Source organism: Eimeria acervulina, genomic scaffold (genome assembly GCF_000499425.1).
Source record: "Eimeria acervulina Houghton genomic scaffold, Eah_scaff5, whole genome shotgun sequence".
NCBI classification, from domain to species: Eukaryota; Apicomplexa; class Conoidasida; order Eucoccidiorida; family Eimeriidae; genus Eimeria; species Eimeria acervulina.
In genome coordinates, this window is record NW_013549763.1 from 129,744 (window position 1) to 155,310 (window position 25,567).

General features: G+C 51.3%; 5 protein-coding genes across 5 annotated transcripts; all 5 read left to right on the forward strand.

Annotated features, from left to right (window-relative positions):
* Window positions 1-1,411: 1,411 nt before the first annotated feature.
* On the forward strand, window positions 1,412-2,317 carry EAH_00001640 (60S ribosome subunit biogenesis protein NIP7, putative; the record flags this gene model as incomplete). The annotated part of the gene is made up of 3 exons (XM_013395246.1): window positions 1,412-1,495; window positions 1,655-1,810; window positions 2,117-2,317. 3 exons carry the CDS (start codon window positions 1,412-1,414, stop codon window positions 2,315-2,317), a joined length of 441 nt encoding a protein of 146 aa, XP_013250700.1.
* A 1,128-nt stretch (window positions 2,318-3,445) lies between these two features.
* Window positions 3,446-6,852, forward strand: EAH_00001650 (hypothetical protein, conserved; the record flags this gene model as incomplete). The annotated part of the gene is made up of 9 exons (XM_013395247.1): window positions 3,446-3,545; window positions 3,728-4,063; window positions 4,210-4,300; window positions 4,852-5,358; window positions 5,471-5,545; window positions 5,781-5,879; window positions 5,993-6,263; window positions 6,340-6,557; window positions 6,669-6,852. 9 exons carry the CDS (start codon window positions 3,446-3,448, stop codon window positions 6,850-6,852), a joined length of 1,881 nt encoding a protein of 626 aa, XP_013250701.1.
* Window positions 6,853-10,872: 4,020 nt separating this feature from the next.
* EAH_00001660 (hypothetical protein) lies at window positions 10,873-12,777 on the forward strand (the record flags this gene model as incomplete). Its single annotated transcript, XM_013395248.1, has 1 exon — window positions 10,873-12,777. One exon carries the CDS (start codon window positions 10,873-10,875, stop codon window positions 12,775-12,777), a length of 1,905 nt encoding a protein of 634 aa, XP_013250702.1.
* A 600-nt stretch (window positions 12,778-13,377) lies between these two features.
* On the forward strand, window positions 13,378-15,369 carry EAH_00001670 (Aurora kinase, putative; the record flags this gene model as incomplete). The annotated part of the gene is made up of 1 exon (XM_013395249.1): window positions 13,378-15,369. The coding sequence occupies one exon, from the start codon at window positions 13,378-13,380 to the stop codon at window positions 15,367-15,369; it is 1,992 nt and encodes a 663-aa protein (XP_013250703.1).
* Window positions 15,370-17,938: 2,569 nt separating this feature from the next.
* EAH_00001680 (geranylgeranyl transferase type II beta subunit, putative) lies at window positions 17,939-20,064 on the forward strand (the record flags this gene model as incomplete). The annotated part of the gene is made up of 3 exons (XM_013395250.1): window positions 17,939-19,027; window positions 19,185-19,252; window positions 19,464-20,064. The coding sequence occupies 3 exons, from the start codon at window positions 17,939-17,941 to the stop codon at window positions 20,062-20,064; spliced, it is 1,758 nt and encodes a 585-aa protein (XP_013250704.1).
* Window positions 20,065-25,567: the final 5,503 nt, after the last annotated feature.

Sequence of the window (25,567 nt, forward strand, 5' to 3'; positions counted from 1 at the left end):
CCACTCAGTATGTGAACACTACACTCAGCGCGAAATCCTTAATTTAACCAAGAATCTCAAGGACTAGTCTTTAATTCGTATCCTAGTCCATTCTTCCTAAAGGAGGAAGACTACTAATCGTTCTGCCGTTGAATGTGCCTCGACTACTGCCATTCTCACATTTAACATCGGACCCTGGGTAGCTGCCGAGCGTAGTTCGCCTGATGGCCTTCCTTCCTGTCTAAATTCGGTTGATTTACTTCTATCAATATATTATTTGTACTCTCTTTGCCGAATAGTCAGGCCCAAATGGAATACCACTTGAGTGGATTGTGCACTACACACACCCTACTTGCATAGTGGTTTTCCATGGGATAAAAATAGGCCCCTGATGTTGCTTACCATCAACACCATTCACATTTATAGGCTGTAGAGCAGCATGCTTCACCAATAATTAATTCCATTAAGATAAAAACATTTTGACGACCCGAGTGCCTCCACATCTTCTCCATCGACGCATTACCGACTGTAGCATTCGTGACTAGTGTTTAACTCTAACTAAATCCCTGCGCACTTCACCAAAGTGTTACAAATTCACTATGTAGGATGCATGGCTGCTCAGACGGGAGCTGCGAGTCCTACTCAACCGCCATGCCACTCTGAGTGAATGGGATCATCCAGCCCCAAACATTGCCATCGGAGCTTCGATGGCCCAGCCTCTCAACGCTCCAGCAATCGAGCCGTTTTTTGTCATAGGAACAACTTCTTTCGTCGTCTTTAGCACATATATACTGATTTCCGCACCTCCTGCAGTGACCGACACAATATTTCTTGTCGAAGGGACATCCGAACCGGTGCTTCTGCTCAACGGATCCATACTAGACGGACGGGGATGCCTCAAAATGCGGCCCCTCACTGAAGACGAAATAAAACTTGTTCTGGAAAAGCTGTCCAAATTGTGAGCTGCTTAGGCCGCGTAGCGGCGGCCCTCCAGGCTGTCTGCGTCGCGAAGGCCGCACAAGAGAGGAAACCCTTCCCGGCTCTCCCTGGCTGTTTCGCTCTGCCAGAGGGCCAACAATCTGCTCGAAAGTAGCTGCTGGAGGGGTGAATAGTTCAGACGTATATCCCCACGGAACACTGTGCGCAATGCGGCTTCTCTGCAGCCTGGGCGACAACTTGCTTCACATGATTGAAAACCCTTCAAACCCTCATCTCTTCCGACTGCACCGGGATCGTGTTTTCTTTTTGAGGTGGGCATTAACCATTTGAGATTATACGTGAAGGCGGCCTACAAGACCTGAAGAACGGCTGCATCTGTGGAACTGACATTTGTGACTGTCTTCATGAGACCCGCCTGCCAGCAGGCAGAATTTGTGCATGTGCGATATCGCCGTAGTAAGCTTTTTTAATGGACTGAGAAGGATGAAAAAGGATGATCGTCACCGTTGATGGAGCTGTGTCTGTCTTCAGTGAAAAACTGCTGAAGGCCGCCGGATGCATTCCACGCAAAAACCTCGTAAGTTTTTGGTTGCAGCACGCATAATGTCCATAATTTAGAAATTAAAGCGGCTTCAGCAGTTGCACCTTCTGGCAGTTGCGAAGTGAGGATTTACACGTTTCTTCGCCCAAGTCCGTCTCTGCGGAACTTCTGGGTCTTTGCACCGTTTCCGCGCAGCTGAGTGCTGGCCAGTGCATTGGTAAGATCACCAAAGGGCGGAAGTTCAGACTTGGGATTACGGCTTTGCACTTGATTGCCCGGTATGCGCCGCACAAGGTGTGGCTAAACCCGGGAGGAGAGCAGGCGTTTGTGTACGGGAATCACATCGTTAAGGTGAGACAAATTCAGAACTGTGACGGCCCGCTGCTACTTTTAAACACCACAAAACGGCAGTCTGTCATCTGGCGTCGCCCGATTGGAGGCTGCTGCGTACAGGTTCCTATGGAACCATATACTGCATATACGTGGTAAATCTTGCCCTCCGTCCCCCTCTGGGGATGGAGGGCAGGCTTACCATTGCTATCTTTGTTCATTCCGGTTATGCACAACTTCGTTTAAGAGTAGCCTGCAGTGTGGAAAAACAATAGCATGGGGTTGGAACATTCTATTGCAGAATTGTGACTTCCTTTGTGGCTGCAGCGCCACGTAGGCCGGCTAACCGCGGACATGCCCAGTGGTGCAGGCGTCTGTGTGCTGTCTTTGAATGGGGACTTACCTTTGGGCTTTGGGACAAGCGCGAAATCAACAGCAGAAATTCACACGGCTCCAACGGAGGCTATCTCGTTCTACCACCATGCAGACGTTGGCGAGTATCTCCGCGAGGAGGCAGACCTCGTTTAAGGCTTTAGACTTGAATCAAGTTTTCCGTGAGGCTGAGTCGTTCTTAAATGAGCCACAACAGCTTGTGCCTACATGAGGAATAGTCAATTCGTTCACAGTTTACCAACACCGGAGTAGCTTTTTTCACTTCTGAGTTTGGTTACGAAGGTGGTAGAGTACTGTGGCCGCAGCTGTGACGGCTAGGTTTAAATTGTTTTTCTCGGCTTGCTTGCGGTGCATCCGCATTTGGCATTGGAGCCGATATTTGTGTAAGTTTCATGCTAGCGCTACTCGGAATTGCAGATGTGATATTTTTTGCTGCCTCTCGTGAGACAAACTGGTGGCTACAGCACTATGTGAATTGCGGCCACTGCACTTCTGATACGTGTAACGGTCGGAGGGTGTCAGAGGGTGGGCTGCGTACTTGGCCACCCTTTTAAGAACTTCAAATAATCCTACGGTAGTTAGACTGTTGTGAGAATAAGCGCGGCGGGTGAGTGAGCCATGGATGGGCTTCTGCAGAAGGAAGGACGTTCGAGCAAGAACTGTGCCGAAAGAAACTGCTAATGTAAGAATGCCGATATAATTCAAAAAATATGAGAGAGGTACAAACAGATTTGATCAGGGATAATATTTTAACTACTAGCACATTGCCGAGCTGGCAGTTACCGTCGCCTAGGAGCAAATTCGCTCTAGTTCTCGAAATCACGGAGGGACTACTGTTAGACCGATGAGACATGAAGTAAAAACCAAGTCTCAACTGTTTTCTTCTCTTTCATTTCTTTTTGAAAGGGAATGTGGAGGAGAGAATCGGCTCGCTACTTCCCAGGACCTAGGGTCCGAGCAGGCTTGATGGTTGACCGGTGGTGTCTGCTGGTTCGTCTGGCTCTCACATGCCTACACAGGAAGTCAATTAGGTGTTCTCAATGACAGCATTAAAATGCTTGTAGTCATTCGTGTACGGCGGCTTTAGTAGATGACGTTTTCAACTTCTCCTCATAGGGGCGAATCAGAGTTACGATCGACGCCGCCAGTCCCGCAACCAAGTTCCTTGGGGTCAACAGATGCTGCTGGCACAGGAACGTGACGAAAAAACCTCTTTTGGAGCCCTTTAAAGGGCCTGATATATCTTTGGACGCCATTGCCACCATGCTGGGGACCTCACAGTGCTTCGTTCATTCGGTGTTTGCAGCGGTGATCATTGCTCCGTTAGTGAGCTTGGTGGCTGAGGGTATAAGAGAAACAGGGGGTAAGCACTTGAAGCATAATTCTGACAGGTAACCTCCCAGGTAGTTTCATCAAAGTTGACGAGCCATCCAGCCAGTTGGCAGCCCACACGGCTGTGGAAGATGGTATCTCCAAGCTTACAAGGTTCTTACAAGGTTTTGGTGTTCCAACTGTCTGGCAGTGTCTCTGCGTGCTCAATTTCAGCCAAAGGCCGGCACGTTGGGCACTCCTGGATGAAGGAGGCGGGGTTTATTTCACTGCAAGACTCTCGTACAGGCGTCGCAGCGTCCGATAATTCTCTACAGCAGGCAGATTTCTCTTTAGAAAGGCAGCGATTGCCTGAGGGCTCTAAGGACCCGCTGGATCTTCTCCTTGACTCGCGGGAAACGGCAGGCCTCCATTTTGCTGAAGGAATTTTGGATGCAAGGGGCAGCAGTGCGGATCCTGGAGTTCTCGGCACGAACCTCAGCGCTGCAAGCGCACAGTCATTTCCCCTTCCATTTGCTCAAGACCTGCAAAAGAGGCCACTCAACGTGCAGGGTACCGGTGCGTTGGAGGGAGAAGATCAATAAGTCTGCAGATAATCTTACTTCGAGAGAATTCCAAGGAACTGTTGTTGGCCTGTGGATATTTGGGGAGGGACGCTTTATTCATGGCCGTTTGCGAAGTTTCCTGTGCGTCTTCAGCTCTTTACCCAGAGGCAGCCGCCGTGTTGACTCCAGCCCGTTATTCAGCGGCGTTGCAGTGGGACATCAGCAAGCATATTCGCTCCAGCCCGTACGCAGAGCGCTCCTCATAACATCCCGCCTCCGTTATTCTTTCATGTGAATTTGTGTATTGCCACTTGCTGACAACCGTGGGACACGATTCATATCGTCGTAGCTCTCGCTTAACTGATATGTCTGGTCTTTCGAGCTCAGTGGAGTCACGCCCATAATACGCGCTCGATGGCACACGGCCGAACAATACGTGGCTGCGGCGGCAGCGCTTCGGGACGACCGGTAGGCATCACGCGGCTTGACCACTTGCCGCACAAATGTTTCTCCCTCAAGCAGTTCGCTCATGCAGTCGCACGAAGGCCGAGGGGAAGTATTTGAAGTGCAAGTGTATCCTTTTCCTTCTGCTTCAGGTGGAAACCTTTCTTCTTCGTTGTCCTTGCTGAGTAGTAAGCACGCATGTAGAACCTGCTCTTAACCATTGGGCAGCAAACTGCCAGTTGTACATTCTTCAAAGCAAATCTTGAAGCGTGCACTTACTGTTGCCTTTGCTTTCGGGAAAACATATATTTTTAATGCCTTACTAGCCTTCGTGCGTGTCAACCCGTGCAGTGCACCGTTGAAAACCCAGAGGCCCAGTCAGTTCTTGAGGGAGAAAGCCCTCGCGCTTGTTCCTGCAACTCAAGAATCTTTGACAGATGATAAGGGAAGGCCGCTACCGTACCCATTTTCTCTACCCACTCCACTGCAACTCCTGCAGAGTGCATTTGGGAATGAGTACGCAGTCAAAGAACTGGGTGCTGACCAGCGTCCTTTGGGTGCTGAGTCGTCGGGCGGTTCCACCAGTGGCCCAGGAGCCAGTATTTCGCCGGGTGCTGGATCATCAGGCCGTTCCTCCGTATATGAGTCTAGCCTAACGCGGGAGAGGACTAGCGCATTCTTGCGCTGGATACCGTTTGGCTTGACACGCAAGTCTTCCGCAGCCGACGTTGTCGGTGAGTCTCCTGTGGACACTCGAGCCGGAGAAGTTTCTTCGATTGAACCTCCAGAAAATGAAGAGGCATTTGTCAAAGCTCTCTCTAGATCCTTGCCTCGACGCTGGCTCACAGCACCAGATGGGTAAGGTAATTGACAGGCCTCGGCCTTCGCCAGCAGCACTGTAGGAGAAACACACTAGGGATTTTTGGAGACCGCGTAACTTTGTTTTTTGTATTTTCTGCCAATGTTGTAGGCGGCGTCTGGTCATTGTCTTGAACGACCAGATCACAGAATGTAGGAGACTGCTGCATCTCGCAGTAAACTCGTCGTAAGTAACTGTGGACTCTACGTGGCTGCAGTAGTTCAGGATTCCCTTAGCGTGTCTGTGCGCTGGGCATTGCCTCAGCCTCGCCAGTGACGTTGCAATGTGCAAGTCAATGCCCACTTGTATAATCATTGCTAAAGCCATGCGAGACGTACGACTTCACGGTGATTGTGATGTCTTTGTGAAAATATGCATAAAGTAACTCTTTGCTTACTGTGAAGCGTTTTTTGGTGAATAGGAGTGGAGGCACTCCTGTATTTGTGGAGAGTTCTGAAGGCATTGATCCACGAGAGCTGCTAATGCGCCTGAGACAGGAACGTATAGGCGGCAAAAAACTGTGAGTCTGTTCGAAAGCAAAGCCTCGAATCCTCGCTCAGTTCATGCAAGTTACGTAGCTCTCAAGTACTGCGTAGCCTGAGTGAAGCTGCTGTGTTGTGACCCCGTCTTCAGCGCCTTCTTACTTTTTGCTCTGGGAGGGACAGAAATGTTGCCGATGAGTACTGCATTTATAGAGCGTGCAGTGCTACGAGTGCCCAAAGCGGATGATATCAAGTCATTTCTGAAGCGAAAGGAGGAAGATGCAGCTAAAGAGTGGGCATCCAAGGAGGAGGAACTGGAGGAGAAGCGGCAACGCATGAAGAAGCGCAAAGAGCATCTTTTGGAGTTAGAAAGTGGAAGAAAGGCTGTTAAGATGGACGAAAAAACCATCAATTTGCAGCAGGTGTGCCCATAGGTATCCACTGCTGTGTTTTCCATTCCCAATAGATGTGCGTTTCGAGCTTGCACGTTTAATCTAGCTAACCACTTTTTGGTGCGTCTTTGAGAAGGGCTCGGGGAATGTCGGTCAACTCGAGGCGCATAGCCCAAAAAAGGCGGAGCAACCTCCAGTACTGGTTCTCAATCCGTTCGATGAGTATCTGCTTCGCTTCAACTACACGGAAGTTAGCGACCTGACCAGCTATGCCGAGGCCCTCGCGATGGAGCTGAGGAATGAACCTCTCGAAATCTCAATAGGGTATGAACCCTCTTGTACCTAGTCGTCTATTCAAGCGAGGGGAGCAGAACCATTCTGCATTGGTCGGCAAGACTAGAAGATATGGGATGCGTTTTTGTGGTGTGCCTTTAGGGGGGAAACGCACCGAATTGCTGTAATGATCCTATCGGAGCCTCTCGAAACAGAAGCTGAGCTTGGCCCGACGTGGGTCCGCCTCAACAGACTAATTCATATGGCCATCGCCATTTCAATGATTGTTGGCCTTCTTTGCTGCTTGTGCATGTGGCGGCTGATGCTTCTTCTAAAGCAACGCTAACGCACAACACAATAATTTATTTATTTCATATTGGAAACCAAATATCAGAAAGCTTATTACCGCAAGCGAGCTGCTATTTGCATCAATCAAAGGTTGCAAGAGTTTCGGACTGGCCCTGATGGCGCCAGTATAACTGTCCCTTGCGAATCCATAAACTGCCATCTAGAGTCTTCGTAGTAATCAAACGCAGTGGCTTTGCTTTACTGTATCACGGTGGACATGGTCGCGAGTAAGCATTGGCACATTTCAGGTCTTCCTTTGACTTTTCTAACACGAAATGCATTTGCCTCCTTAGCAACCCGGGTGGCTAATACTTTTACATATTTTCAGTTGGCTGCATTAAACTAGTATGAAACAGGCGGTAGGATGCTGAGCACGGTTTCTTTACCCCTGTTGTATGCACGCTCGCTTTCCTTCAGTGCATGTTGCATTTTTTCGAGCACTACGGTCTCCAGGGGTTTTATACTTCCTCCCTCGATCACAATTGGGGGGTGGGCCAGCTCGCCCACTCTAGGCTTGAAAGGTCCAAGCAGAATGTAGTACAGGGAGATGCATTTTAGATGTCCTCGGCAGGCTAGATGCTTGCTGTACTTGATGCACCCTTCATCTTAGCCGATCATGAGGATAGGCTTCTGAATGCTGACTGATAGATCCATAAGCACGCGTTGCAGCTGTAACCTTAGATGAGGCATAGAAGCTGCCAAAGCAGTTCTAACCATTGTCCAAACTGGTATTTCTCGGCACAATCCGACCGTGGGATTCCCGGTGCGCCTGCATCCGAAGGATGTTAGTAAGTGCTTCCTGGTTAGTTCGTACTTCTGTTCACTCCGCTTTTACTGAGGCGTGCACATATTTAATCATAAACAGGATCTGAAGACATGTGGGAGGACGAAAGTGCTCCAAGGCAAGCCGAACAGGAAGCCGTGAATGGCAAGGAAGACACGGATTCGTCAGCTGTGGAAGCATGACGGCTATGTTCAGAATCCTTCACGCATCGCCGGTTTGGCTTCCAAGACAGTTCTTGGGGTCGGAAAAAGAGAAGAAGCGTCTACATGAAAAATAAATAGCTGGGTGCTGTAGGCGTTTCAGTCTATCGTCGTTTACGCGTTGCAATCGGCCCACATTGTACGGCAAAATCGTGCCAAGTAATTCCTCCAGTAAAACATGGACTGCTCATTGTCGAATATTTCCCATTTAAAAAAGATTTCGTGTGACGAGTTATCCTGCTATCTATGTCTTCGTTCCGAGATACTCGGAGTCGTGCTAACCGTACAGATGTTGTGGACCGGCACTACAAATGGTGCTTGAATTGGTCCTCTAGTGGCCTATCGAGCAGAATGAGTAGAAACCAAGGCTTATTAGAAAATGAATCAAGCACCAACATACAGAAAAGAAGGCCATGAGACCAAGGCTGCTCGGCAGAAAACCAGGGTTCGGGGCTGGCTGTGAGGCTGGCACTGCCGCCCAGTCGCCGACCCGCTAGGGGGTCAGTAGAGGCATTCTATTATTCTTGCTCCTCCTTTTTATGATTATGAGAAGCGAATGTGTTTTAAAGGATGTGGCTTGTTATTTTTGCTTAATCTTGGGGACATTCGCGGAGTGTAGCGATAGATACAGAGCGTGAACCTAAGTAGGTGTGTGTAGTGTAAGACGTAGTAACAGCCGCGCGAGAGCCGTTGACTACAGCAGATGCGCAGCCGACAACGGACATGTACTAATTAATAGTGGAATGCGGGCGTAATTGGCGCAAAAATTGTGCCGGTTTGCTTTAAAACACTGCTACTGTAATTTTAAAAGTTTTTTATTCCTTTGAAATTGAGCATAGGCCGCCTTCTATACAGGAAGGCTGAAATGGTTCTAGTGGTGAAGCGTCGGTGAGGGGGACTGGACCGCCGGCCTTCCGGGACTTCCGCAGGAATGCACACCGCAGCAACATGTTTTAACTTTGCTTTCTCTTTTAGCTTCTTTTGGAAATTAGACAATAAAATCTGGGGAGTCTTCTGCCCGGGTTTTCCAAAATCTGCACCCAGTTCCCTCGAGTGGCGATCGCGGGACTCGCTAGGGGCTTGCTGCCCGCTGTGGGTCGAGAAAGGCCTCAGTATTGGAAGCAATATGAGCAAAAGAGGGCCAATGACAAAAAGGTATCAAATCTCTGCTGTTTGAAGTTGACTCACACACTTTGGCATGCTGCGGTTACATCTGGCCGTGACGCCGTACAGCTGCCCAACCTAATCAATCTTGTCTAAATCTTAATCTCACCTCCTCAAACGCAGCGAATCACTGCTCATAGTTCAAACTTTCTGAATAATCTTTTGATGGCCATTCAAGAACCTTGCGCACAAGACAGGCGCTGTCAGCGACAGTGGACCGACCACCCATTTTACATATGGCTTGAATGTCGACATCGTAGAATTATTGAGGGGAGCCAAAACGCCTCGACGGAACAAATCTTAGCATGAATACGCTGAAGCTTCTTTGTCTGCCTGCGCGAGGACTTTCTTTTACTCGCCATCAGCAGTTTCTTTCTATCGGAGCTTCAGGCAAGAAACGCACTGCAGCTATTTCGTGGTCATGAATACCCCAAACAACACAGGGATGGCCTCCCCACTAGGATACCCCATGCACAGGCAGGGTCCCTCAACAGCACGTTCTGCTGCTATGCGCATGCCAGAGATGGTTCGCTTCTGGTCACCAAACAATGCCAGACAAGCCAGCGCAAGGAAGATTCCAGCAGTGCAACCAGTCCAACAAAGGTTCCATACCCTTCGCCCTTCTCAACAGCCACCGCCTATGATTCCTAGCAGTGTTGCCATGCCGTTTGGCCCACCAGTTCCTACCGGCGGCCCGATGCCCCTGACTAAGCAAGCAGAGCAGCAGACTCCAGTAGGTCCCCATCAACCTCATGCTCAGATAATGTGGCGTTCTATGACTCCTTCCACTTTCGTCTACAGCTGCTACCGCCCAAGACAGGCTGCAGTGCGTCCTGCCAGCACAGGCCCCAGACTGGCTCCAAGTACAACCATCGACGTGGATGGGCAGCCCACCCAGCCGCAACCCAAGCACCAGTCCCAGCCAAACAATACCAATCCTGGCCTCTGGCCTGGTTCATGGGCGCGATTAGCAGACAGAACAAACCAATTTATTATTCCCCATCAGAGCTTATGCCCTCCAGTGCTGCTGACGCAGCGCCGTGGCCCACTTCCTTGTACTTCTGATATTGGAGTAAGTCCGTCTATTCAAACCCGTTTCAGGAAAGATAGCAGGGATCCTTTTACTTTGCGTCCGGCGGTTGTAGGGACAGATAACTGTGCCCTCCCTCTCCGGCAACAGTGTGCCAGAGGCAACTCTCCTGGGCTCCAATGCTGGCGGCCACACTCGGTGCCTCCCCAGGGGCATGCTGAGTTTCGTCGTGCTGGTGTCCCTAATAGCCTTCAGTCCTCTATTCCCTCTAGGACAAATCCTGGGGTGAGGGCACCTCATCCTTCGGTTGCGCAAAAAACGCAAAAACTGCTGGCAGGGGCAAACTTTAACCGATCTGCCAGCACGCCGCCAGCTCCTGGCCGCCCAATCCCCAGTCTTGCCAGTCGTTTCTGGTCTTTTTTCAGTGGTTCAGTAGGGCAAACAGGCGATTGTGAAAGGGAAGTGATGCAGAAGCGGACCCACGATGCAAGGATTTCTTCAAGTGACGACCTCCACAGAGGCCGCCTTCCCGTCCCTACAGTGAGCTGGGCCCCTACAACGGGCGATCTCCGACATCAAGTACAACAAGGACGGGATAGCAGTCAGCAACTAATCCACAAACCTCAAGCTGTGAATTTACCGGGTTCCCGTCCTCCTTCCCCCAACATGAATCTTCGGCAGGGTGCCTGCTGTCAGCCCTCAGTTAGAGTCCCACAGGCTGACGCGACGGGATCTTTTGTGCCTCACCAGGACCTGATTGCACAGGACAGGTCGCTACATGCCTCTGTTGTTCAAGAAGAAAATAAGCGAAACAGCTTGCATGGTGAAGGTTCTGTGAAGATGCAACTGCCTCTACAACGGGAGCAAGGAGTTCAGCACTCCCGTCAGCGCGTCCAACTTCCAACATCCGGCGCCCAACAAACCCCCCACTTTTTGCCGCAGTTTCAGAAGGGAGATCTTCTCTGGCAGCAGCAACAACTTCTGCAACGGCAAAGAGAGGTACTCCAGCAGCAAAGGGAAAAACTCATGCAACAGCAGGCTTCCTGGGAGCAGCAGAGACAGAAGACGTTGCTGCAGAGTGAATGCCTCCCTCAGCAGAAGACGAAGGCCAAGAACTCCCAGCAATTCTCAGGATGTCACGAAGCACTTGGCAACTTTAACGGCGTGCAAGCAAAGGAGTTGTCCCCCCCTCCGAGCTGCTCCGTAAATCCACGTGCCGCGTTACATCGCAGTTGTAAAGTCCTTGACCATGAGCAGTCTAGTGCCCATGTTGAGGGGAAACGAACTGAAATACAGTATAGTCCTAGGACCGAACGTATGAAGTGCAACGATCCCAGTTCTCAAGGCACTCCCGGACTGCCCGAGGCTCCACCGCCCCTAAAGTGGGAAGTCAGCGAGACTACTGAAGCTTCTGTTGGGTCCTCAGGTAGCGCTGACTTCATCACAACAGCGAACAAGAAGCTGCAGTTCACAGCGGTTGGCGGGAGTCGGGAACAGCGCTTGCAGTTGAGGTGCGAAGTGATCGGAGACCCAACCGTTAATTCTACCAAATCAGCAACGTTTAAAGGGACCACTACTTCTGAACAAAACCCACTTGAGGCCGAAACTGACGTACAGACAGATCCTGCCGCTGAAATAGGCGAGAGCCTTTCCTGTAGGCAAACGGAGGCTTCTGGTAAGTCTCAAACCGCAGTTGAATACCAAGGGGCTGGCGGCGCGGCAGAGGCAGAGGGCGAGTGCTCGTCTTCAGATGATGGTGCGCCCACCGTACAGCACGAGGGAAATGCCGCAGATGCTGGAAAAAGCGCATCAAAAGAGGCGGCGACGAATACTGAGGACAAGACTGCTGACTTGCAGGTACAGAAAAGGTTCATATGGAGTCCAAGACTACGCCGCCTCCCCCAGGATACATTTAGAATTGGTCCTCATGATCTTATCCCGGTAGGCCCACTGATAGCGGCGATCTCGTCAACTTGCAACGGTTGGAACGACGAAAACTGCATCACTACTGAAAATTGCACAGAAGACCCTAGCTACATAGAAGCATATTTACCTATAAAATCCCTTGCAGAATTCGAAAGCTTCGATAAGGGTCAGGAGGCCCAAAACGTGCTGGACGTACGCCGAGACGTGGTTGGCTGCGGGACCTACGGCATTGTCAGGAAGCTAAGGCACAGGAAGGGGGGCTTCACTGTCGCCGTCAAGAGCATTGAAAAGGAAACTGTGGTGCAGGCTGGCATGGTGAACCAAGTGGAATTCGAGCTTTACGTACAACGGGATTTGCTGCGACATCAGAACGTGCTGCGGTGTTTTTCGTGCGTTGAGGACGCTGAATACCTTCACATAGTGCTGGGGTACTGCGAACAGGGCGATCTTTACCGCCGTATTCGGGAGCAACCCCACCGGCGCTTCTCAGAGCTCGATGCCTTCTGTTTCTTTGCGCAACTGGTCAATGGTCTCCACTGTGTTCATGCCAGTGGTATCATTCATAGGGACTTGAAGCTGGAAAACCTGCTGCTAACCAAAGGGAATGTACTGAAAATTGCGGACTTCGGTTGGTGCGGCTCGATTGTTGGTCGCGACCGAAGCTTTAGCTTTTGCGGGACCCTGGACTATCTCGCTCCTGAAATGGTCAAAGGCCAAGGGCACGACTGGCGTGTCGACTTGTGGAGTTTGGGTAAGGTGATGGCTTCCCACCGTTTCAACCACGAAGAGTGTGCTCTCGAGCTCTCCTTAGCAGAGTAGGGTGTGTCTGCAAGGTACTTTGTGGTATTTTGGCGGGCTTTTGCGTTCACCGAAAACCTGCGGTTTCCCCCAAAGACAATATTGTACTTACCGGTTGCGCCATAGAGCTATCTGTTCGAAACTGTGATTATTTTGGTGTAGGGGTTCTTCTCTATGAGCTTCTAGACGGGCGACCCCCCTTCCAGTCCACTAGGCACTTTGAACTCGTTCAACGGATAATAACAGTGGATATCAGAATACCCAGCGTAAGCTTAGCTTATAACTGCAGCTCTTGCCAGCGGTTGACACACAGGTGCAGCTCTTGTTAACGGCTGATGCAGCATTCAGTTCTTCATGCGCCGTGCAGTGTGTCTTCGTCTCCGCAGCATATCAAGGAAGATGCCGCAGACTTGGTTAAAAAGCTCCTCAAATATAATCCAAGCGATAGGCTGCCGTTGGTTGGTAAGGGCAAGCATGCAGAAAGCGACCTACAACTTTCCCTCAAATTCCTTGGCTTAGTAGATGGCACGTGCGGGTATTGGCTGTACTGGCATACATGAGTTTGAGGTGTGCCCCTTTGCGGACGATGCAGGCGTTGCTCAGCATCCTTGGGTCCTTCGGATGTGGAAGGAGCTGCAGTTGCACCTCTTGCAAAGACATCCTACTGTAGACCTGGAAAAGTTGGTGTCTGGGGCATCCGTCACCGCGTCAGAAGTTGCAGCAGAGCTTTCACCGTGTTTGGCTACACCCCGGAGCTCTGCACTGGTTTGCCCCCAACAAGCAAAAGAATTCGGCAGCTCCCCAAAGCAGAGCACAGTTTCCAAGGGATCGGCAGTAGCAGCCAAGAGTAGCGTTTCGCGCTTTGCAACCAGATTATCAGCTGTTCCAAGTCGCCAATATCTCTCTGCGGAAAGGGCGGCAAACATTCCTGTACTAAGTAACCGGAAGTGCTCTGGTAAATTAGACCTTGACGCTGTCTCCAATGAAGGCTGCAGGGAAAGGTTGAATTCATCTTCATTGACAGAAACACCGGCGAAGAAAGGGCCCTCTATCATCAGGAACGCCTCCACTTCCACTTGTTCCCAACCCCGTCGCAGGACACTCCCAAAAGCCACGCAGACCCCTGGCCATACCCGTACTGTTCGATGCACAAACCGAGTTGCTGGGACAGAGCGAACACTAGCAACGGAGTGCTCGGAATCGTCAGATATTTGCGCAGCTCATTCGGCATCGAAAAGGAACGCATCTAAGGGACGGCCCACATCGGTAGGGCAGAGGAACAGGAACCGAAAGGCACCTCTAGTCGATCAATCGTTTGATTTGCCGAGTGCAACGTGGGTGATGGAGAAGCTGGAGGCCAGCCCTTGTCTGCAGGAAGATTCACCTACCACAAACGCAATGGGAGGCGTACCTGCTAACGACCAGCAGCAACACGGCATTGGTGCTAGCACGGCTGGAAGCACCTCAAAGTACTATGCAGATCCTTCACAGCATATCCCATTCAGCTGCCTGGCAGGATGTTCTAGCAGAGAAAAGCAAGATCGTGCTGCGGGAGAAATTCAGTCTCCCATGTCACGTCGCCGTCAAGGCGTAGCCTTTTGTGTAGATGAGCAGTCGACCGACGATCTAGCGAACTGCTCCACTGTAGTCTCTGAAGATGCGGACTTTTACACCTCCAATGATGCCACGTCGTTACGCAGCCTGAAGAAGCTGCGCAGCGTATCTGCCAATCCCAACGGCTTGGGACGTGCCGGTGCAACGCTCCGGTTGAGGTCAACTCCAAGCAAGCACCACGTTGAACAGGACCCAACAAAGGTGTTAGACTTTCCGCATTGCCGCCTGCGAATTGGATCGGAAGTTCACCATGGACTGCACTCACCCAGCCAGCAACCTGTGGCTTCATCGCCAAGCGCATATGATGCAACCAATGCTCCTGCTGTAGGAAACAAACAACGGACCCTGTCTAAGTCTACAAAATCCCACGTTTGTACAAAATTGGGGCCTACTGGTTTGGACAAGGAGCAATCCTTCAAGGATTCTAGCACGGAGTGCCTCTCACAGGGGCCACTATCACCAGAGGTCTCTAATGGCCAAGGCGTTCCTCCAGACTGCCGTCAAAGTTACTCTCAGCAGGTTGCCCCACCCGACAGCAACCTCGAGCACTGTCAGGGATATACAGGAAATGGCTATACACGCGTGCAGTGGTGTACAAAGATATCAGAGTGCCAAATGCCTGTAAATGAAGGAACTACCCCTGGCGAAGCTGGCCGATTACGGCCTTACCTAACCTTCCAGGCAGTGCCAAAGCGGCGTCTCGCCAATTGTGTAGCAGCCATTCCAGCAGTGCAGCACTTGTACTTCCCTCGCCCGGAGACGACGGCTTCCGATGGTACTGCGGCCCTGTCGCATTCTACAGTGTTTCCAAATGGCCAAGGCCTCATGGGACAAGTGCACCCAAAGGACACGATGGGGACCATCCCTAAAAGGATGCCATACGAAAGGGGCGTGATGGACGGTACTCAGGCCCGCAGACTCCCGGTAGTGATTTCAATGCCACAGCCGAGCAGCACGAAATTTGTGAGTAGTCCAAGCTCTCTGTTCAGTTCGAGCTGAGCAACAGCATAACCAGGCTCTTTTAGCCGCCTCTTTATCCGTTAATTATGCTTTTTCAAACTTTTCCCTTCACTTCTAGGATGCAAATCAGTTCCCTTGTAGGGAGAGGGACGCTCCATCGCGCACATACTCTCGCTGTCCCAATATCGACTGAGCTGGGAAGAATTCAATCATTCTGCCTTGCGTAGAAGCTACGACGAAGTGGCACGTCAATGCTACAGTAGAATGCAAATTTCGCAGGTATTGATTTGGTCCTCCAACTCTCTCCTGAAACATCGGGAAAATTTTTTTTCCGCCGGCCCGGAACTGTGGCTGCGCTCGCTCGCAAATTACTGAGCTTGACAAGAGAACAGATTGGACTAACAAATACGGATGCCTAGTGTAACAGCAGTTCTTTTAGCGTCAACTAAGCATCTTTGGTGTAAGGGGCACGCTCTTCGCTTTTGGTGGGCGTTAGCGCGAGCGAGGACTGCGCTCAAAGAACGGTCAGCGAGCGCGCAGAGAGCGCCGGAGTCAAGTGCCAAGTTACTTTGGTGATACTCTATGTAGCGACTTTTGAACAGTAGGGGAACTCCCCCGGACAAGGCAGCGCACTGCAGGGGCTTGCGTTCTCACACCAGTCCCCTCACGAATGCATGGTGTCTTCGGCGGGAATGTGAGCATCCACTCAATTGCCAAGTCCTCCAGTACAGCCTGTGGCCTAATTACCATGCACTTTTGAGCAGTGCACCTGTAGCATCGACTGTGCTAAGCATCGATTCGAATAGACTAACAGAGGTAACAAAATCAAGGCATTCCCTCGAAAGAAGGCTCGGTTTAAATTAGCCGGGATGGCTTCACTATGAGCAATTGGGTGCAAAGGTGGAAGGGGATGCGCACGAGGTTGGATGGGACTCGTAAACAGTTCCGCATTCATATGGCCAACGTCAGGCTCCGTTGTGAACTTCTACCAATTCGACCCCACACATCCAATCTGACGTGCCAGCGCGCTCGACTGCAGCTCACTAGGCCTCACAGCAAGGCCGAGGACAATGGCCATCGGCTACGAAAGGGTTAAGCTTTAAGGCAAAAATAAAGCAACTGTGCCTAAAAAGACCTTATGCACTATCCGTCACTGTGCGGGTACTACAGCAGTGCGTAGCCACTGCAGCCTAATGCAACCTCCTAGTCCGAGTGCAAATCGCTCGTCGAGAATGGCGTCTTCTTACATTAGGGCAGCTTCATCGGGCAATGATGGACCGTCCATATATACTCCCCCAGCACAACATGCAGGCAGCCAAGTGATCCAGAAGCTGTTTTGTGAACAGAGTTCGCGTTAGCAATTATTTGAGGAACGATGCGCTTCTTAGGGCGTGGCCAGCTCTGAAGTCTCTTCACTTCGCGAGTTCTGCACTCAAACGGAATACATCTGCTGTTACAAGAGTTCTTGTTATTAGCTTTGGGCCGTCGAGAGCTGCAACAGTGCCAATACTTCTAATAAAACAGCTCCCAAGGACAACAACCCGCTGGCCTCTCCTCCTGTTTACAGGCGTCCAAAGCAAATCAGTATAGGGTCCTGGGGCCGAAAGGAGAGCAGGCGCCTCCCTGCAACACGGGTCCCCGGCCTTCGCGTAGAACTCTCGTCAGCTGTTGAGGAGTAAATCCACGTGCGACAATAGTTCCCAAAGCAGCTTCCCTCTCCTCCTGCCTCCCCATGTAGTGGCACGCATCAGCCCAGCGTCCTGGTGCTAATGGGGAGAGGTGGAAGCCTAACCTGAGTTGCGGCACTTCCCTCTACACTCTACAACCCCTGCCGCGCACGTAAACTGCAGATGCAGAGAAACCCCAGCTCCAGTTCGATGCATGCCTCGTAGGCAGGTGTTTGATACTTACTTGACTCATAGTAGCTCATGTGGGCAAATATTAGCGCAGTTGCCAACACTGCCTGCGACTAACGGGGTGGTAAGGGGCGATGCACTTTTCCACCCCGTTACTCGCAGGCAATGGTCAAGGACTCCCTGTGTTGCATGCAGCATTACTTGTATTCTTCAGCAGTGTAATGGCCACGGAAATTTGCAAGAAGAGGGTTGCAAGGAGGATGGGGAGACAAGTTCAAACACAAAACTTCGAGCGTCGTGTGAAAGAATGGCGGCGCGCTCGACGAGCAGATAGCTAGTGTCTAGGGACTCCTGAGTATTTTGGAGGGAAATTTTCGCGATATTCTATGTTGGCACTTAATTTGAAGTCGGTGCTATAGGCTGTAGTGCCAGATGTATTCGTTTCATTTCCATGCATGCCCAAGCGTTATGCTCTGGCTTGACCGCACTAGTACTGGGCCTTTGCTGTCATGTGGCGCCGTTCCAATCAACGCTTTCGTACTTTCCTGCTAAACTTATTTCATGTAAATTCTATTTTGACACTCATCCTCACTGGACTTCGGGGCAGTACGGCGTTACACCTGCAGTCATGGGGCGGGCGCATTGCACGCTGCGTCCCGCGTAACAAATATGCAAGCGAAAAGGAGAATCTCTATGCTATATACCTAAGGGAACAACGCATACTGACCTTTCAGCACAACACACACGTGGGAATGGAAGGGGCAAGAGGAGGGGGAACCACCTCCGCCGACGGTCCAGAGCTCTGGAGCCTCAACGTGACGGCGCACCAGCTGTACATAAGGCGACACCTACAGAGAGGATTGAGAATGTTTTGCCCTGCTTCATATGCTGAGGAGGCATCTATCACCTCTTCCGTTAGGGCCTCTGCTGATGCAGTGCACGTGCCGTTCATGGAGCTGCAGCAGCAGCAGCAGTCTCTTCTGAGTGGGGTGTACTGGACCTTGTGCTGTCTCGCTCTCTTGCAGCCGCCTGCTGCAGTGTCCCAGTCTTCTCAAGAGGAGCACGGGCCAGAAACGACCACACTGCCTCTGCCTCCTACAGTGAAGGAGTGCCTCATTTCCAAGGTAATCCTCCCTTGTCTCCGCAGGAGACAGTGCTCAGGATGGGTCTCAGCAGCTCCGGATGTGGTGTCCGCAGCAATGCCAGCAGAACGTGGAGAAGGATATGGAGGAAGTGTGGCAAAGGAAGCATTATCCCACAGACTAGGCCGGCCTTCACCTCCAACTGTAGCACCAACAGCGCTGGGATCTGGTGGGCATTGCCGCATATCAGCTCTTGGCTTTGGCAGCAACTTGGCCGGGCACGCAACGGCCACAGCTCTCTCGACGTGCAGCGGGCTGCAGGCCCTGGCCCTGTTGGAGGCCCTTCCTCTTCTCTCCGAGGGGGTCCTACGGCAACTACGACATTTTGTGTTGTCTCTACAGAGAGGGGAGGATGGATCATTTGCAAACACACTAAGTCCCATCTGCTGGAGCAGGTGGTGCAGCCACTGCAGAGAAACAGCAGCAGGAGCAGCATTGCCCTCAGCAGTTGCAGCAATGCCCTCAGCAGCAGCAGCAAACGAAGAGGGGACATGGGAGAATGAGGGGGACGTGCGCTGCACTTTCTGCTGTCTCCTCAGCCTGAAGTTGATACATGCCGCCGCTAAGGCTCACCAGAAACCCGGAGCTGCCTCTCCTCCCCCTCAAGCCGGTGCCGTTGTTGCGGGGGCGGTTGATCGGGCTGCTGAAGAAGCATCTGTTTCTGTGACTTCAGCGCATTCAGGTGCTGGAGACCCTGCGGTGTGTCGGGAGGGGCCTACCGAACCGAGCCCCTGGCTGGTACAGCCCACCGAGGGGCCCTTACATGGAGCGAGTTGGGAAGCCTTCCTACAAGATCCTTTTGCTGGCGTACGTGCTGATGCAATGCTTTCTTGGCTGCTCTCTCTTGTGGGGCCAGACGGCGGTGTGGGTGTCTCCCCTGGTGCTGAGCCTCATGCAGGCGCAGCCTTCTGCTTCGCTGGTTGCGTGTCACTTCTAGGAAAGTGGAATGCTTTGAAAATTGGAGAGGCGCGAAGACTAGAGAGGCAAGATAAGCACCCTCTTGCTGCACCGTTGCAATTGCTGCTGTGGGAGCGCTTCTGTCTCGTAGGGTGGCAGCACCGACGGCTGCTGCTTTGCAGTGTTCAGAACCTTAATTGTTGCCTGTTGTACGCGGCTGCCGTCCTTGCTGCTGCAGGTGGCTGAGAGAGCGGCAGCTCCCTGAAGGGTCTTTGCAGGGCCGCCCTGGAAAAAAAGGAGACAGCTGCTACACCTTCTGGGTGACCGCTGCGCTGCTGCTGCTCGGCAAAGCACCGCTGGAGGTGCTGGAGTCAACAGCGCTTGCTGATGCTGTTGCTGCTGCGCAGCATCCTTCGGGCGGCATTTCGCGGGCTCCCGCGCACTTTCTGTCGGCAGTACAGAAGTGTTGCGAGGCCTCTACTGCATCTGCAGGCTGCACAGAGCCACCGAAGTCAACAATGAACAGTAACAGCGACAACGGCAGCGGCATCTGCAACCCCTTGAGGATGCTTAGTATGGGCCCTCTGGACTCGGCGGAGGAGCAGCTGCGGTGCCCAGACCCATTCCACACCTTTTTTGCCTTGGCCGGCCTTTCTTTGCTGGCTTTTAGCGGGGAAGAGAAAGCAATGCAGTCAAAGCAGCAACGGCTGCACATGCACCAGAAAGGGCAAGAACGGCAAAACCAGCAGCACGCCAGATGGCAAACAACCTGCAAACAGCTGCTGCAACCCCTGGATCCTGAGACGGCGCTGCCTCTGCAGCTGGCAGATGGTCTCTAGGTATTTTGCATAGTCCAGGATATCTATTTGCCCGCCGTTAACAGGCAAGCGAACCTTTTATGCACTTGCTAGCCTAGCTGTGTGGCAGAGCAGTAACTTCTGCGGTAGCAGTGGCTGGTGCATACGCTGTGACAGCTAGTCTAGAAATCATCCTCCGATGGGCGGATGAGGAGCCACTCGACCGTCCTGCCTGCAGGCTGTGGCTTGTCTACCGTTGATTTTGCATGTGCTTGCGCAGCGGGCACCTTGGCCTTAATTACAACAGATTTCTTAAGCGAAGAAATATCAGGCTAGCTAGCGACGCAACTACCACGGGATTGCGGGTTGCGGCCCTGCAGAACTCCCGCGAGGAGGTTTGCGTTGATTTGCGGTGCCTCGGCGTCCTCCGATCGTTTTGGCGTCTGTACAGCTAAGTAAACTGGTATTCCTCCATCGCCACAGCCCACCTCCGTATATAGTTGCACGTCTGCTTTGTTTTTGTTTACAGCGGCTAGCTGTCTACCACTTTTTTCTCCCTTCCGTCGCTGCTTCCCGGCCATTGACGCCGCACGCTCTCTGCCATGTGCGTCGGCCATGAACATTATCTTTTTCTGAAAGGCGCATGCTTGCCTTCTTAGGGACTTGCCTAGAGGCACAGCCGGTGGAGCGAGGTGGCAACCTCTCCAGCCAGTTAGACTACCAGTAGTTGTTAAGGTTGATGGGAGGCTGCACGAGCTGTATTCATGCCCCCAAGGTTTTGAGCAGGTCGCCGTAGTGCTATGCAGTGGTAATCTGGGTAGAAGTGCGCTGCTCTGACTCGGCAGGGCACTTTTTCCTGTTCGTGGGTCGGCAGGTGCTTTTTTTGCATAGAGCAGTACAAAAACATCATCGCCAGGCCGCCATAACAATAATGCCGGAATGACATCCAACATTACGCAGCTGAGCTCCCAGCAGCTTCACTGGTGCGGTCCCTCATGGCCTTGCGGGCCCATGCTTGTCACTTCCGATCGTAATAGCTGGTTGCCTGTCCGTCAGCTGCCCCGCCACTTTTTGCCTCCAGCCCCTAGGACATGGCGGGTGTCTTCAACGTCCGCTTACCTCCAGAATAATGATTTATTGCTGCCCTCCCTTCAACGGACCCGACGCAGACTGGATATCAACTTCAGTGGCTTTTCCTCTAGAGTGGAAGGCTATCTTCCCCTTTACTTACAGATGCAGTCGCGTCGACTGGATGCTGAAGCTAGATAAGATGTGTCATCAGTTGCGCTTCTGCTGCCACTGATGACTGTTGAAGGCGCCTCTTCTCTCCACCAGCAGGGTTGGTTTCAAGGTGTGGCGTTGCTGCGCCGTTTGAAGATGAAGAAGCATGGGATGCAACGGATGGAGGGGAGGAGCAGACCAGCATGCAGGCAAATTTCAAGCGGTAACCCATATGTTGAATACATAAGAACGGCGACCAAGAAGACAGAGAAAGCCAATGTAAGGCAAACTACGTAGTTTTCTGCATCTGCGCTCCACGCGGAAGAGGTTAATTTTCCGCATCTGAGCTACATCCCAAAGAGGAGGTTAACTGGTAAGCGGCGAACGGAAATTTTACACGCGACTGGAGTCGTTGCCAGCTAGGTTGCCTCTGTTATGAGAGGGCCGTGTCAGCCCCAATCCCCACATAGTGTTCCTATGCTGTTGCAGCTGCCTATCTGATGACACCCTTGCGCCTAGCCACACGGTCGGTGTTGAAGTTGCTAATATGTTACACTGTAGCAAAGGAACCACAGATGGAAAACGCGCTGCTATACAGAATTGCCTTGATTCCCTCCACGTGCTGCAGTGACGGAGCTGCGCTAGCCCAGTAACAAGCGCATCCGCAACTTCCACCTCCACTTTCGGCGGCACAGCGCTGCATGACTCAATTTTCGCCAATAGTTGCCGTTATGTACTTGTATTTATACCTGCGTGTAGGTTGACTGCTGAGGGCCAAGTAAGTGTTTAGCAATTCGCTACAGTGTTAGTCCACGCAACAATAATGGGTTGAGCGCAATTGCATACAACGTTGCCTTGCACCAGGAGTTGCAGCAAGGTGCTTTGCAGCTCATAATGGGTCGCCTCCTTTCCACGCCAATTCCAACCCCGTGGGCCGCTGCGCTGAAGATGCCTGAGGACCGAAGGGTAAGTCTAAAGAAGTTTTCTCTTACGAGTTCGATTCGCATGCACCTCACGACAGTCCTCTAATAAGATCAAGGATTCTTATTACACTTGGTAACGCCACATGGCTCATCGGGGCAGACGAAAGCTGGGAAGCCCACCAACACAGATTTGCTGCCTGGCGCACACTGATCAGTTGTGAAAACGCACTGCAAAGAACACGTTTCCTGTATCCTCATCCATTTTTCCAATCGCATAATGGGTATTGATCAAGATTTGCCCTCAAGTGGGGAGGCAATCAACCGCTGGGTGCCTCGTCGCACTGGAGCAAGCACAGTATCCCCTTCCCACCCACCTGAAAATGTCCTCACCGCGTAAATAAATCCTCTGCCTTTGGTGACTGCTCAGATGTGAAGGGCATCGCGGTGCGAGCTTGGAGGAAGAATTCTCTGCCTCTTTGGAGATGTACTTTTGCTGTCAATTGCAATGAGCATTCTCTCTATTGGGATGGAAGGCAGAGCAATGGTGGCTATATCCAAGCAAGGGTGCCAATATTCCTGATCAGAAGAGGTCGGAGGTGTGGCACGACGCGCCTTTATCCCCCAGGTCGGCAAGGCAACGGGCATGGTAAGATTGAGAAACCAAAACAAGGGGGGGCGAGCAACACAGCGTTATGTCGAGAAGTGCCACCCCATAGTGAACGGAAGTCACGCAGTTTGGTCGGAGGCTGTTTCCTGGATAGTGTTTGGATAGGACAGGTAAAAGGTTGGATAGCGAAGAGAAAACTCGCTAGTGAAAGGGTGGAACTCTCTGAGATGATGGAGTACCCAAGCATCAAACAGGGGGAAACGGAACTTTTACCGTCTTCGTGAGAACGGGAAAAATGATTTGGAAATGACCCAGATAAGGATCTTGTAGATACTGGGGCAGTGAATGCTAGCCCATCCCATAAAATATTTAGAGGCGAGTACGTGCGGCAACCGGCACTAACAAAGCCTATAGTACGAACCGAACGGCGCATCCGCTTGCTTTGTACCCAACAAGACCACATTATTCGAGATTGCACCAGCATCAAGACAGGTAAGAAACGAGATGGCAAAACTTTGAGCAGCGCAACATGTGAACAAAGAAAGCGATCGCTGAAGTGGCCTTGCCCCCTACACAACGAGCGGAGCAGTGATGTGGTTGAAAAAAGCAACAGCAGCACTGACAGATCAACCGCTCTTCAGCTATGTGGTCATTGAAGCCCAAATCAATAGTCAGGGCTCGCTAGCTCTAGTATTCTTTTAAAATCTTTTAATATAATAGTAATATTTATATTTGGTAACAAGTTGTGCATAAAATTTTTTATTATGAAAAAAGTACAATAAATATTTCTTATATTTAAAATTAAAAAGATGCTAATCAGATATGAACATTTTTATAGGCCGTTTTAACTTTTTAAAGAACAAATGCGCTTTTATCCCTTTATAGTTTTTATTTAAATTTTTTTTTAAAAATTCGAACTATGAAGGGATAATTGGCTTGATTGCAAGATACGAAGGGGCCGATATATGAGGCCACGAAGAAGAAGTGTGCCCGTGTATTCACTGGCGCAGCCTCTGCGACGTTCCACTGCTGGCAAACTGGGCGAGGCACTACGACAGAAACCTATGCTTGCCACCAGTGACAGTGGAGGGCAAGCAAATGGCCTCCAGACGACCCTCTTGAGGTATATATGTGCTAGAGAGCAATGCAAAAACGCACATCGCAGTGCTCTGAACAAAATCCGCATACGCTAGGCTGAGGAGGGGTGTTGACATCCCCCCAAAAAAGGAGCAAGGGGACACCACCGAAAAGCTGGGACGCTGCAGGAAATGCCCGTGAAAGCATGCGTTCCGTTGCGATGATCTGAAGCACACCGCAGTTTTGGGGGTATTCGATACAGATGAAACCTGAAAAGCGGCAGAAGTGGGCTCGCCTTAAGGACACATTCTCAGATACGCTAAATAACAACGAGCTTCTACCGGTCTAGGCACCCGCTGGACACCATAAGTACCGCATTGGGCTTACAGCCGGCACACCTCCACGGGGAGTTGCGTGCAACCCCCTCATGCTGTAGAAGAAATCGAGCAGCAAGCAGACGAACCGCTAAGGAAACGCAAGCTTCTAGCATTGACCGACGCTCCCAAAACAATGCGGTACTGGCGAGGGAAAATGAGAACTGGGGGCTCATCTGCATCACCCTGAATCTCCTCAACAAAAATACTGTGAAGCTAAGGTTTCCGATGCGCCTGCTTGACGAACTGCTGGACCGCTTGCAGGCTCCAACAGTCTTTCATGACCTGACTCCGGGTACGCGCTTCTGCAGATCCCATTACATCGTGGCGGCGGGCACAAAATTGTTTGATTCCAGCAGTCGCAAACTACAGTTAGCATGCATGCACTTTGCTTTAGTGAACGCGTCTACCAAACTTCAGTGACAGGTTAACCACACCGTCTTGGGTTAAATCAATGAGGGATAGATGATTTTTTGCATGGAAAGCTTGCGTGCATTCAGCTGGAATTTACATGAGATCTTGCACCGCCTGCGGCCTGCTGTGCACCTGCAATGCGAGAAGCACTGGTTCGCCAAATTGCAAAATTTTTCGTTTATCGTGAATCCGTGCTATCTGCAGCAGGAGAGAACCATATCTGGCGAAGATTGCGGCCATTCGGAGGTGCCTACTTTCCCATTACACTCGTACGGGCGTTCAGAGGTTCATTGATCTCGCGTCGTACTACAGTAACTTCATCCCTGGATACGCTCCAATCGCTGCCACTATCGCAGATCGACCCAAGAAGGACAAACAACTCTTTTGACAGATAATAATGCAAAAGGTGCTAAAGGTCTCATCAGACACCATGCATCATCTCGCGTTGGCGAAGTATTTGATACTGTGCGCCCAAAATACTCCTCAAAGTGGCCTGGTGACCTTCATTGCCCGTTTGTCAACAAAGCACTTCTCAAGCCGATTTCCCCCTGCTCGGCGATTTTACACGGAAAGCAGTTTGTCCCGAAGTGGAACCTGAAGTTGAGCCTGTCAATTGGCGGGCAGTGCCATTCGTGCCCAGTTGCCGACTAATACGCATAGCTTACCGACTCTCGGCGCCTAGAGTGTGAAGAACGCACACGAATGTCATACAGCGAATTACGATAAACGGTGTCTGTAGGTTAAGTTTGACAGAGGGGACTAGTTTTACCGGATTCGCACGGTCTTCGAAGCTCGCCCAGCCGCTGAAAAAGTTATCCTTGGCGGCTCCCTGTGCTGTTCGTCCTCAGCTAATCGCCTTGTCTAATGTCAAATACTAACTCCTAGCGTGGAGATGTCACCATGGTATAAATGGCATACGCGGCTCAGAG